Raw genomic sequence first — 13,333 nt, forward strand, 5'->3', positions numbered from 1 at the left:
ACAAAGTATCAATAACTGTAACTATACAACGAAAACTAGTCCAGTCCTCTGGTGGCAATATAGATCTATGTAGCAAATTATGCTTTAAAAAAAGTTTCATAGACGGTCATCTAATTAACACCCCAAGAGTAATAATTTTAATATTGGGGGGCAACGTCTTTTTGACGAGAAGATTTGTACATGTCAAGTATTTGATAATGGCGAACGGAGGATGTATCCATATGAACGAGAAGCCGTGAGTGATCATGACAGTTGGCATCGATGACAACACTACACAATAGAGGAATCTCTAAATTAATATTAATATCTTTCACGGTATTTTCATGTTGCAACAGTTTGTACTTCTGGCACTTAGAAATTCTTTATGTATAAGATCAATGCCTTCTATACTATTCGTAGATCCTGAGCTTCTAAAACGAATTACTGATATCAATAATTAATGTATACACGTCACGGTGTCACGTACCTCGTTCGAGTATATACTTGTTGATCTCCGGTTATTAAGTGTATTTTCATGCTTGTCAGTAAAGACCCCTAATTAAGTGATTCATTGAAGCGTGCCCGGGAAAATATTTATTCGTAGTTTGCTGATGCTTTTTGTCAGAAAAATGTGATTTGCTATCACAAACTGCAATACTTGTTTGATATCTGAACCACCCTTAGAACAAATTATGTATGGTATTTGAAAACGCACTCAGAGGACAAATTATAGTTGGTGTTTCAAACGATAACGCGACGGCAATGGCCTCATCAATTACATTCTCTCGGCTTTGGGCTGCTCAGTTTATCTTCGTTTGGAATAAAAGTGATTGAAGGGAGGTATTTCGAACTAACGGACAACATATATGAAGAAATTATTTCTTTATAAACGGAACAATTTAAGATATATGATAATAGTAAGATAAACTTAATTCGAAATAAATCTTTTTTTTTAGTTGAAGTGATGTCTATAAATCATCAGAAGCGTTTGCAGCTAATGTCATCAAATATTGCTAAGGAAAGATTATGTACAATTTAGGGTAACTGATACCGTTATAACCGGTGACGTGTCCTCTAGCAACTGTACGTAACAGAATGATCTCACACAGAAGAAAATGATAGGTCATTTAGTAACCATTGTAACGCTCTACACTGTGTGTACCCATTACTTACTGTGAAATCATTACTATTCGTGGTCGAATTTCGTGGATTTCGTGGCTGAGTCAATCCATGAAATTTACTCCCAATGAACAAGTAAAATTCCCATTCATTTTATGTTCAAAAGTTCATATCTCCACAAAATTGTGGTTTTTAGCAAAACCACGAAATTTTATGCCCACGAAATTAAATGATTTTGCAGTAAACAAATGACCACAAAACAAATATTATGCAAGGTAACTGTTTTAAATTTGGTATTTCCCTAGCAGATACTTTATTATTTTTACTCCGTGCCCATCATTGACTTAGTGCATTTTCAGCTGAACACTGTCAGAACTGTCAAAGTATAACTGTTCGTTAACTTTTAAACTTATTCATTCTTTTTCTGGCAACGGAAATCTACGATATTGCTTGATGCTAATTTCATCCCAAGTTACCTTTTGTATAGGTCGTAATCATATATTCCACGGTAAGAGCGTTGGTCTACGGATCGCGAGGTCGCGAGTTCGATCCTCGGGCGGGGCGTATGTTCTCCGTGACTATTTGATAAACGACATTGTGTCTGAAATCATTAGTCCTCCACCTCTGATAATTCATGTGGGGAAGTTGGCAGTTACTTGCGGAGAACAGGTTTGTACTGGTGCAGAATCCAGGAACACTGGTTAGGTTAACTGCCCGCCGTTACATGACTGAAATACTGTTGAAAAACGGCGTTAAACCCAAAACAAACAAACAATATATTCCACGACTCCATGTGTTATTAATACAGTTCTTATGTGAATTTGTAATTCAGATTTTACATTGTGGCATCATTGTACTTTTTTGTATTTTCATTGATTTAAAAAGTTTTAATTTGAGTTTCATAACGAACCATAATTATGACATGAATGTGTAAAAAAAATGATAAATATCTGTTCTGTTCGAGGACATGTAGTTAAATACTTGTTTTAATTGGATTGAGTTTGAGAAACGAACTATAACATATCATAGCCTGGTTATATTTTGTCGAACATTGAACTTTTTTCCAACCATTTTGCTCTTAACATGCGAGAAAAATATAAATATACTATTTGTAATATGAAATATATTGCAAAATATAATGTGGGCGAGTAAGAAGTGTGTTTCGTTAAGTGTATCTATGGTTTCAAGTGAAACAAACAACAGAAACAAATTCAGCCTCTTATTTTTGCAAGTTGTTTAACCTTAACCCTGCTAAATTTCTAAAATGGACTGTTGGGCAGTGCCATTTATTTTTATGAAGGGGTGTTCACTTAAAATTTACTGACTGAATATCGAACAGTGCAGACTAAGATTAGGCTTATGTTGGTCTGCACTAGTCGCAAAGGCAGAATCACTAGCCGGTAGCGGACTTAATGGTAATATCTATTGATGCTTTGTATTTAGGCTTTCTTTGATTTTGTTTCAGAACATTTAATATATAATCCCTGATAATAATTTGATGAACATCTAACAAAATAATCGTTTTTTGTTTTTTTTCAAATGAATATTATAATACACTGAAGTGATGTTTTATTGTCTGGAGGAACCCGTAGATTATGCATATTTCATGACCTGCGTATAGTTTAATAGTATGTTTCAATAAACCAATTCTCTGCAATTACGTGGTTTTGGTCAAAACGGCAATTTCGTGGGGATATGAATTCGTGGATTTCACTTTTGAACATAGAAAGAATGGGAATTTTATTTGTCCGCTGGGATTAAATTTCATGGACTGAATCAGCCACGAAATATTAATGATTTCACAGTATTACGTTACATCCTTCAAAAAATCAAAGACTTTTAATAGGAATATTTCCATCTTTTGTTTCTTTTTGATATTTCTTTGGAAATAATTCAAATTTGATAGGATATTTTCCATTCTGGACCGCAATAAGATATGAGCCGTGCCATGGGAAAACCAACATAGTGGCTTTGCGAGCAGCATGGATCCAGACCAGCCTGCGCATCCGCGCAGTCTGGTCAGGATCCATGCTGTTCGCTAACAGATTCTCTAATTCCAATAAGCTTTGAAAGCGAACAGCACGGACCCTGACCAGACTGCGCGGATGCGCAGGCTGGTCTGGATCCATGCTGGTCGCAAAGCCACTATGTTAGTTTTCTCATGGCGCGGCTCATATAAAAGTTAATTTGGATCGTTGGTTTAATTTCTTATAACGTATTCAGACACCTTAATTAGCACAGAAGCAACTTATTCAATGTACTACATTTTTTGGAAAATAAATGAAAAGAATATCTTAGGGTGATTTTTCTTGATGAATCTTCCTATAAAATACTAAGGACCATATAATTAGAACTACTAAAGGTGTCGCATAAGCCGGCCCTTTAAGCAGAGATGATATTACAGTAAACAAACACTTTTACATTATGATTGCTTCAATTTATATGTAGACTCGATTATATAAGCGTAATCACAATTACTGTATGATGACTATGATAACCTAAACGCTAATGAGAATATCAAGCGTTACTTACTGAAATAGAAACTAAGAGAAGGAATATTCTTTATAAACAACATATACCAGTAGGTATTGGTAATACAGATCAATTTAATTGCATCAATGCTAATCCTACCTCACTTGTTCATAAATGTTACATTTATAGAAGCAAAACTGTATCTATTAAGTGGAATTTTCTTTCTATTTTTAGATTGTTAAAAGCGATATTTTTACCATAAAAACTGACAAAAAATATCTGAAGTAGTTTTTTTAAAGAATAAATCAAACAAATATGAATATATACTTATTGTCTTTGTTGTGAAAAGAATATGAGCCGCGCCATGAGAAAACCAACATAGTGGCTTTGCGACCAGCATAGATCCAGACCAGTCAGCGCATCTGCGCAGTCTGGTCAGGATCCATGCTGTTCGCTAACGGTTTCTCTAATTCCTATAGGTATTGATAGCGAACAGCATGGATCCTGACCAGACTGCGCGGATGCGCAAGCTGGTCTGGATCCATGCTGGTCGCAAACCCACAATGTTGGTTTTCTCATGACACGGCTCATATAATTATTGTTTCTAACGGTTCCTATTTCTCACCCAGTTTTGTAATAGCAAAGGTAGTAAACAAATAGATGTTTTTGCTTACCAGTACTCGTCTAAGGCAAGAGTTGTCATTCTTTGCAAACGCAGCGAAAACTTCATTTATTAATATAAACAGAATTTGAGGTTTTCAAAGGTGCTATCAGACATAGATCACCTTTCTGGTCGAAAGACATTTTTCCAGCAGTATACGGATAAGTCTTTTTTTCTGGAAATGAAGACGGCATGTTTATATTAGTAAAGTATGGAAAAAAAGCAATAATAAGTTCCTTCTATTATTCAGCCTAACAAAATTAGTTAAAATATGAACGAAATACAAATACCAAAATACAAACTATTCGTTCGATATGCTATTAAATAGAATACAAGTATAATTCAGTTAAGGCATATGATTCTGTTGCTTTCAGTTCACGACTTAAGATAATAGTCTGGTTATCTGCCCCTACGTCACTAGCGTTCTTTGCGTAGCTGTACGACGGGAACCAGACTACTTAAGATAACTGATGTTTAATACTGGGAGTTGCAAACATTTCTATGAGTTAAAAACGGATTATACGCAATGGATTTGTAATGGATTTGTAATGAATGAAATATTGGAACAATTGAATAGAACAAAACGGTATAAAGACAAAAATGGCAGTTTCAATTAATGTCATTTTCTATTGATCAGCTATTGTATAGGTTCATCAAAACCAGTTAATGTTTTATTGTTGAATGATGAGCCTTTTGTCGTTGACAGAAAACTATTAATGATTTAACACATAAAATGCATATACACATATAGATATATACAGCACGTCAGTGTGACAAGGGTTTATTAAATTGATCTAACTAGTTGGTTGGTGGGCTCAATTCATGTTTCTTCCGATTAGTCCATGGTTTTGTTTTTAATCTTGGCGAAAACATAAAATACGCGGTGTATCTTTGTAACAAAAAATAATGAGACAATGTGACTGGTGTAAGATGGAAGACAAATTACCACTGTTCAATATGAAAAGTATCAACTCCAGCTGTCTTGGTTTTCCAGCCGACATCTAATACTAGTATATGAATAGTGTGCAAATCCATTCTTCGTATGGTAACTATTTTTTTAGTTTGTCTGGTGGCATGCAAAATGCAGACAAAATACAGATATAATCGGTAAAATTTAATGTAGAATGAATTGTTGCTTTGTAAAACTGAGTTTGAAAATCAATGTTTGATCAGTACATTGCATGATTATGCATTATTTCTGTGCACCTTTTTCTTGTCTTAAAAAGTCGAATTGATTACAGTTAAATCACGTACTGTTTACCTTTTTTCACTAGCCTGCTGTTTTTGCTGCTGTCTCATGTAAAACCGCAAAACAATGCAGCTCTCTTTTACACTACGTAACAATAGTATTCAACTGCCATCAACTGTAAATTGATCGTTTAATCGCTGTATCTGGTTTAGTTGAATCAATGTTGCACTGCTCAGACGTCACAAAAAAAAATTATTTTTTATTGATTATAATTAAATGGTTATTGTCCTCTTGCATTCCTCTATAGGGTTAATTTTCCCTTATGTTATTATAACTTTGTAAAGGAATTTAAATAGCTGTCACGATAAATGTCAGCCGCATTGAAATTGAAAGTAAAAAAATTTGAACATAATTCAAAACGCCAGCAACTAGAAAAAACTGGTAGGAAAACAAAACGCTATAAGCATCGTTTCAGTTAAAATCTCGTTCTTCGGTAAACTGAAAAGATGAAAATGTTTGTCATATTTTTCATGATTGTTATTTTTCGGCAATATAGTGCGTTCCATTACAAAGACCAGTACGGCGTAGGTCTAACATATAACGTTACATTTGCTTCGAAATGTCAAAATGAAGAGGATATATTCACACGCATTTTGGGAATAGGATTACCCGACTGTGTGAGAGAATGTGGTTTACGTGATCATTGTAAGGCCTTGAACTATAGGAGACGAAAGAAATTGTGTGACCTGTTCACAACGTTTGACGAGGATAGCCTTGGCAACGGAGAATGCGTTCTAATTTCATCTTCTGATATAAAGATCGACACGGTAGAAATCTGGTGGTTTGGTGTTGTTTTTTTTTTTTGTTTTTTTTTTTGTTGTTTTTTGTTGTTGTTTTTTTTGTGATTTTTATGAGTTTGTTGAGACTCACTAATATGATGAATTGACATTGTGATTTTTCAGTTGTTAAGGAACTGGACCCGTTATAACAATCGGCAATTTCCGTACTATTACGTAATACTATTCTCGACGCGTTATTTTAATATCCTTCGGCCACAACAGAAATCTATTTTGAAACATTCATAAAAACCAGAAACTCGGAAATTACATACGGAGTGTACGTATTCGAACGAAAATTGTCGATTGTCATAACAGGTCCACTGGCTTAATGCTCATTATTATAGATGAATTGACACTTGAACACTTCCTTAGTAACGGGAAGAAAAAAACTCCGCGCATGCGCACTTTACGTTTGTCAAAAAAGACATGGCCGCATAATGTTAACTAAGTTGAAGTTAAATCATAGTTCTATCGCTTTGGTAAATATGAGTCTGTATTATAATAAACTACCAGTGCAGGAAAAAATACAGGTATCCTTTGCACATCCACAAAATTTATGCCTTACTGATAATTATGGATTCGTAATGAAAAGGCAATAAACGGGTTTTCAGCCATATTGACTCATTTAGACAAATTTAGGTTAAAGAAGAATGAAAAAAATGGTATTATTCATCAGTTTAAAACTTATGTTTTATCGACATTTTATAACATGATCTGACAGGAGTTACAAAACAGCGCAATTAGCTTACATGATGATATCATCACTAGTCGAATTTAAAAACGAAAAGTTAAATCAGGCGTACTTGACGTAGACATTTCATTTCCGTTCATGGATTTTAACAATACAAAACTAAACATTTTCAACGAGTTGTCATATTAATTCTGTCTGATGAACTCCTCCCCCTTCCCACCTCCTACAAAGTTCCCTGTGTGCGGACATAATCAGCCCCTGTCCCCCATCCCTCTCCCATTGAATTATTTTTCAATTACATCGAAATGACGAGCAACTCCTTCCGTATCTCATAGACGATTATCATCTTAAAATTGTCATTTTTATGATATTTATTTGAATTTCCAATGTGTTTTAAACTTAACAAGAGTCCCGGAATTGGTGGTGTGTTGTACATACATTTTTTTCTGCAAAAACAGCAACTTCTGTGACAATTTCAAAAGCCGTGTCTCTTAAAAATTTATCAATCAAGGAGAAGAAAATTATAAACTACAGGTCCTTGAAAAAAAACCTTCAAACTGAAAAATGAAATGAAAGAATGTATGACATTTTCAAATGTAAGGAACAAGCTTTACGTCCTTTTTCAGATGGACTCGGGAATGCTTGCATTACAATTTGAAATATAACAATAACATTACATAACTTATTGTTGGGCGGACTTTTTGACAAACGTAAAAAGCGCATGCGCAAAAGAATAAAACATGCGCTTAAACAACCGGGCAAGTAATGGCGTTGTTAATTTGTATATAGGCAAGTTACTGATCTAAAGCCAGCAATGTTTGTTGCTCAATTTGCGAACTGTTTAATACTAAGATTTGATCCTTCATTACTCATAAATATACTCAGTTCCAAAAGAAAGTGTGCACTTAGTTTTCTTTTAATTTTTCTCGGTTATTTTCATGAAAACGTATAATGTTTGGTACCAAAATTTAAATCAGTTCGTAAACTAATTGGTATGCATTTTAGATTTTGAGTTATACCTTAGAGTTAGTGTATGAAAAAATGAAACAAAAACGTCGGGGAATTTTTTGAAATATTTAAACTTAAAAAGTGCAAACTTTCTTTTGGAACTGAGTATATACTGTGGTTAAATTTCTATCGCAATGTAAAAAGAGATCATTGTATTTAAGTTGCATGTGATGAAATATGATACTATCCGCACCCTACTACCTGATGTCCTACGCGCCTAGTGAAAAAATACAATTAAGGACGTACTTTAGAATTCCCTGTATATGAGATGGGCGAAAATCTTTCCCAGTAATAGAATTTCCTATGATTTTATTGCATATTTTTATTTCTTAGATGATTGTCCTTCAATATCCAAAGTTTGAGGAAATTCTAATATGTGGAATTCACCCCGAATTCTAACGAACGCCTTTAAGTAAGAATGATTCCACAACCTTGCAGGTCTTAAAAACGAACTTGAACAAACATCCATACTCCACGTTTTACATCAAAACATGTCCATACCCGGGTCACTTTGTCAGACTTAAAACTTGAAAGGATTTTCCAAAAATGGTTGATCGTTTGCCGGGTAAGGTAAAAGAGTTCAAAGTTAACTGCAACACTTTGAACTGGACCGTTGAATTCAAATGTTGCATCATTTTCAATTAACGTCCGATATAAAAAGTTGAATTCTTTTTTGTTCACAAAAATAGTGATCAGGATTAATTGTATAATTCGTTTATCTCAATGTAAAGTCAAAATGAAAATATAGCTAAAAAACTAACCTAACTACTCAGCTTTATAAATTTTGTAACTCTTTGCTAGACATATCACTTAACGTGGGGGATATCTGGTAATAGGGCGTGTTATCGAGAAGTTGTTGTTTCAATGTTTTTAATTGTATATCTACTTCTGCTTTAATTTATCAGTGTACTACATCAACTGCGCGCCACCGCCATTTTCAACTGCAATTGATTTCGTAATGTTACGTCAGTAGTAATAGTTTACCACAGTTGCATATAATGTTTTCGAACTAAACAATATTGAACAGTTGGCAACGCTGCTTAAAGATGTATTCTGCTCATCTTTCATTGAAATATTTTATATTAAGATATTTACTTCAAACGCAGATAATCCTCATCAAATATATTCAACTTCACTAAATATATAAATTAATTGTCTATATAGAGCGTCCTACAGAGCTACATTCATAATCAAATGTCATGTAGTAACAGCTGATCGTGTAAAAAACTTCCAGTTTTTTATGATAGTACACATTTATACTGCTTTCAGCTGTACATGTATACCGTGTGTACTATTATCAACCAAATTCATCAGTGTTAATACACATAAATCTGTTTATTCTATGTTTACATAAATTACTGGTAGTATTTATTTTCATGTTTTCAAATCTGAAATTTGGGTCTACTATACCTTTAAATTAAAGCTTGTAAAACTTTGGCAGTAATTAGGTTATTATTTTAACAATAATACGAGCCGCACCGTGAGAAAACCAACATAGTGGGTTTGCGACCAGCATGGATCCGCATCCGCGCAGTCTGGTCAGAATCCATGCTGTTCCCTTTCAAAGCCTATTGCAATTTAAGAAACCTTTAGCGAACAGCATAGATCCTGACCAGACTGTGCGGATGCGCAGGCTGGTCTGGATTCATGCTGGTCGCAAACCCACTATCATGGCAAGGCTCAATAAGCAAGCTCTTGGCATTCAAACACTCAGAAAGGAATGGTCTAATTCTAATTTTGACGACAGCTTAACAAGGAGTTATTTGTTTATATTTGTATACCTACAATTCCATACAACATTTTTTAAAAGATATATCCAGTTGAGTAACGATGAAATGCGTTTGTAAGACCATAGCTTTTAAACTAATTGCACGTTTACATGTATTTAAGGATTTGCATCGGAACTGTTCCTTTGGACAGCTTAAAGACGTGCTTTCAAACGACTGTATATATAAAGGTAATCTTTATTTTTGTTCTTTTCAGTATTATTCTTTTTTACTCTTTATAAGGAAGATGAGCTTTTACACATGGATTGATTTGACATTTAGAATCGCTTTTATGAAAATTTGTCTTGTGTTACTATTACATGAATAAAGGATTCACCTGACGGCGATAACGTTTACTTGCCCTGCCATGTAGTTCTGAAAGATGGTACCATAGGGATTAACAGTGGAGTTTTGTGCACCATTAACCACTAAAAAATCCACTTTTATACCACTTACAGTTCCACGGTGGTGGCCTACAGAGTTTCTATCTTTCTTTGTTTTGTCCTTAAGTTTATCCATGTATGCATACATACATACACTGCTAAGAGATTGCGTATTCAGGAGCTTGCGTGACTGGCAGATGACTGTCCCTGTGTTGTTTCAGAAGGACACAGACTTTTCCGTTTACCAAGCTTTGAATTATTTGAAATATATCATGCACGTAATATTATATGAAATAAGGCAATGCCTCAATCGGATATCGTTATAGTCCATCAGCTTTCCCAGAAATATGCGTAGATTGTAGGGATAACGCAAGTTTTTTCGTGTTATAACATCTGCAGAATCCCGAGGGATTGGTTGGTGCCCGAACCCGTTAGGGCGAGGGTACCAATGTGTCCCGAGGGATTCTGCAGATGTTATGACTCGAAATGAACATGCGCTAACGCTATTCTAGCATAGAACGCGTAAAAACTGATAAATGAATGCAATGTCAATCAACGTCATTAAATTTCCACGAAATGTGCGGGAATGTCTGAGCTGTTTTTTACGTTGACGTCATTTTCGTTTTGAATTATCCGTTTTAGGGCCGAATGTCGTTTACGCTTTGCCACGGAACGCGCATAATAAAAAGGTGTTATAATAACAGCACGCGAGCGCGAGAATCTCTCTGTTAACACACGTTTTCTCTCCTGTTAAAACACCCCCGAAAAGAGACAAGAACAGCAGTTTTATGCTAGAATTTGGAATAAAAATCAATACTGCTCATAATTGTAATGATGTGCAAGACGATGCAATTCGAACAATTATGTGGACGCTTATCACGCACAAGGAAAAAGTGTATTCTTCCAAAAAAATCCGAAGTTAGACGCTCTGTGTACGTGCCGGAAGACCACACTTTTTAATTTGATAGTATATCTCGTTCGGTATATATATGGCATGTAACCGTAGAGGGATCTGTGGGATCGATTCCCTATTACATCGTCTTACATCGACTCAAAATGAGAGTTAGAACATATAAAAGAAAATGTTTGATAAATTATTCAGTTAAACATTCATTTACTTTTCCAGAAGATGTACATCATAATATGTTATTTTTATATTGTTATATGTTCTTTAATTAAGAATGTTTAAGACATGAAGTAGACAATGGTATTGTCCTTGGAAATTTGAATGAAGTTGGCAGTAGTATACGCTACGTGTGTAACCATGGATACAAGAACAGGAACGTAAACAACTCTTCAATTTGTTAAGAGAACGGACAGTGGCATGCGACTGCCGAATGTGAAATTGGTACGCATTAAAAAAAGTCTTATAAGCTAAACGGTTTGCAACACATTTTCTTCGAGTAACACTTATTTTCGTTAAGCTCCGTTTTTCAACAGTATTACAGTCCTTTAATCTTTACCCTGCTGGTGGCAAGTGATTCTGCCTTTGCGACCAGTGCAGACCAAGATCAGCCTGTACATCCGTGTAGTCTGATCATTGTCTACACTGTTCGCTATCCGGTCAGTTAATTTTCAGTACACACCCATTCGAATAATAAATGGTATTGCCCAAATTAAATTATGGACCAGTCCATTTTTAGAAATTTAGCAAGGTAAGGGTTAAAAGCGTGCAGTTAACGTAATTCTTTACCAGAATTAACCTTTTCTTTGCATGTAACTGCTAACTTCCCAACATGAATCATAAGTGCAGGGCAAATTAATTGATGACTCCTTACAAACTGTCTATTATCAAGTTTTAATGTTATATCATATTTTAAATCCGATGGACCTTCAAATGTCCCACATTAAAATCCATTTTATTTGTAGACTCAACCTGGATTAAAAGTAAGTCCGTTTTTAACAACATTTAAACTATAGTCTGAACAGGGTATAAGTACATGAAGAGCAGAAAAAATGCCAATCACCTTGCCCTTATTTCCTGTGTTTCGTGCGAAAATTAATACCTGAGTCACATACATATTTAGTTATGAATCTTTCTTTTCACACGTATATTCAAAGACTGTGGAATACCACCTTCCGTACAGAATGGAACAATTGTTCTAGACAATGTCAGCGGCACTGCATACATGGATACAGCCACGATAACGTGTGATGCATGGTACCAGACAAGGAGAAGTAAAATCACATGTATGGAAACAGGCAACTGGGAAAATACAATCTGCGCCGGTAAAATACGTTAGTTATTTTCGCTATATGTTTAAAGTGCATGAAATGAACTTCTAATCATTTTGAATTAGAAGTCTTAGTCCCGCGACGAATCAATCAAACTAGATCGTCTGTCGGTTTCTTTTTTACAGTATTCCAAGAATAATTGCATTAATATTAAATTATCGACTTCCGTATGCTAACAAGAACAACCTTATCGGTTCAAACCATTATTAGAAATAGCTGTCTAATTTTTCCTAATTTCTTATTGTTTCATTACAAATTTAATTTTCATTTTAGTCAAAGATTCCATGAAGTGTATATTTAGAAAATAATTCTGAAGAGTACCGTTTTAAAAGTAGGGGCACCTGGGGTCTTCCCCCGCCATCAAAAGCTATAAAGCCGTAATATAACATGTATGTATGTCGGTGTGATGTTAAACATAACAACATTAAAATAATTGTTTTTTGCTGTTTTAAGATTGTTACCTCACTACACCGGATAAATACGCCGGTGAAAGAAACTGGACTGTCTCGGGGACGGCATGCCAGAGATGGGACGCTCAATATCCGCATACACATTCTTATACAAATCCGAGCACTTATCCAGATGCAACCTTGCAACAGGCCAACAATTACTGCAGGAATCCCGACAAAGACACTTTTGAACCTTGGTGTTACACAGTGAATAATAATGCGAGATGGGAGTACTGCGGCGTATCAATTTGCGTCTGAACGAACGCTCGTGGTTAATGTGTGTGATGAAAGTATTTTAAACGTATCGGCTTTCAAAGTGTAACAAGTATACTGATACATTTGTTGTACAACAAGCATTTTTGAATAAAGAGGTCGTGGAAACTAATGTCGTACAGCCTAAAATGTTAAAGGCATTCATTTAGCTGATATCTTTTGTTTAACTGAAAAGATGTTTTGGCTTTAACTTGACCTATTCTTCTGTTTATATATGTTGTTCACTTTGAAAATTCTTGAAATGAATTTAATGTGTCAGTTTATGCTTA

The 13,333-nt window shown here is 34.8% G+C and overlaps 1 protein-coding gene across 1 annotated transcript; it reads left to right on the forward strand.

Annotated features, from left to right (window-relative positions):
* Positions 1–8,504: 8,504 nt before the first annotated feature.
* Positions 8,505–13,333, forward strand: LOC123541796 (plasminogen-like). Its single transcript, XM_045327402.2, has 3 exons — positions 8,505–8,523; positions 12,169–12,336; positions 12,796–13,333. The coding sequence occupies exons 1-3, from the start codon at positions 8,505–8,507 to the stop codon at positions 13,047–13,049; spliced, it is 441 nt and encodes a 146-aa protein (XP_045183337.2). The 3' UTR covers positions 13,050–13,333.

The sequence above is a fragment of the Mercenaria mercenaria genome, chromosome 19 (genome assembly GCF_021730395.1).
Source record: "Mercenaria mercenaria strain notata chromosome 19, MADL_Memer_1, whole genome shotgun sequence".
Taxonomy (NCBI): Eukaryota; Metazoa; Mollusca; class Bivalvia; order Venerida; family Veneridae; genus Mercenaria; species Mercenaria mercenaria.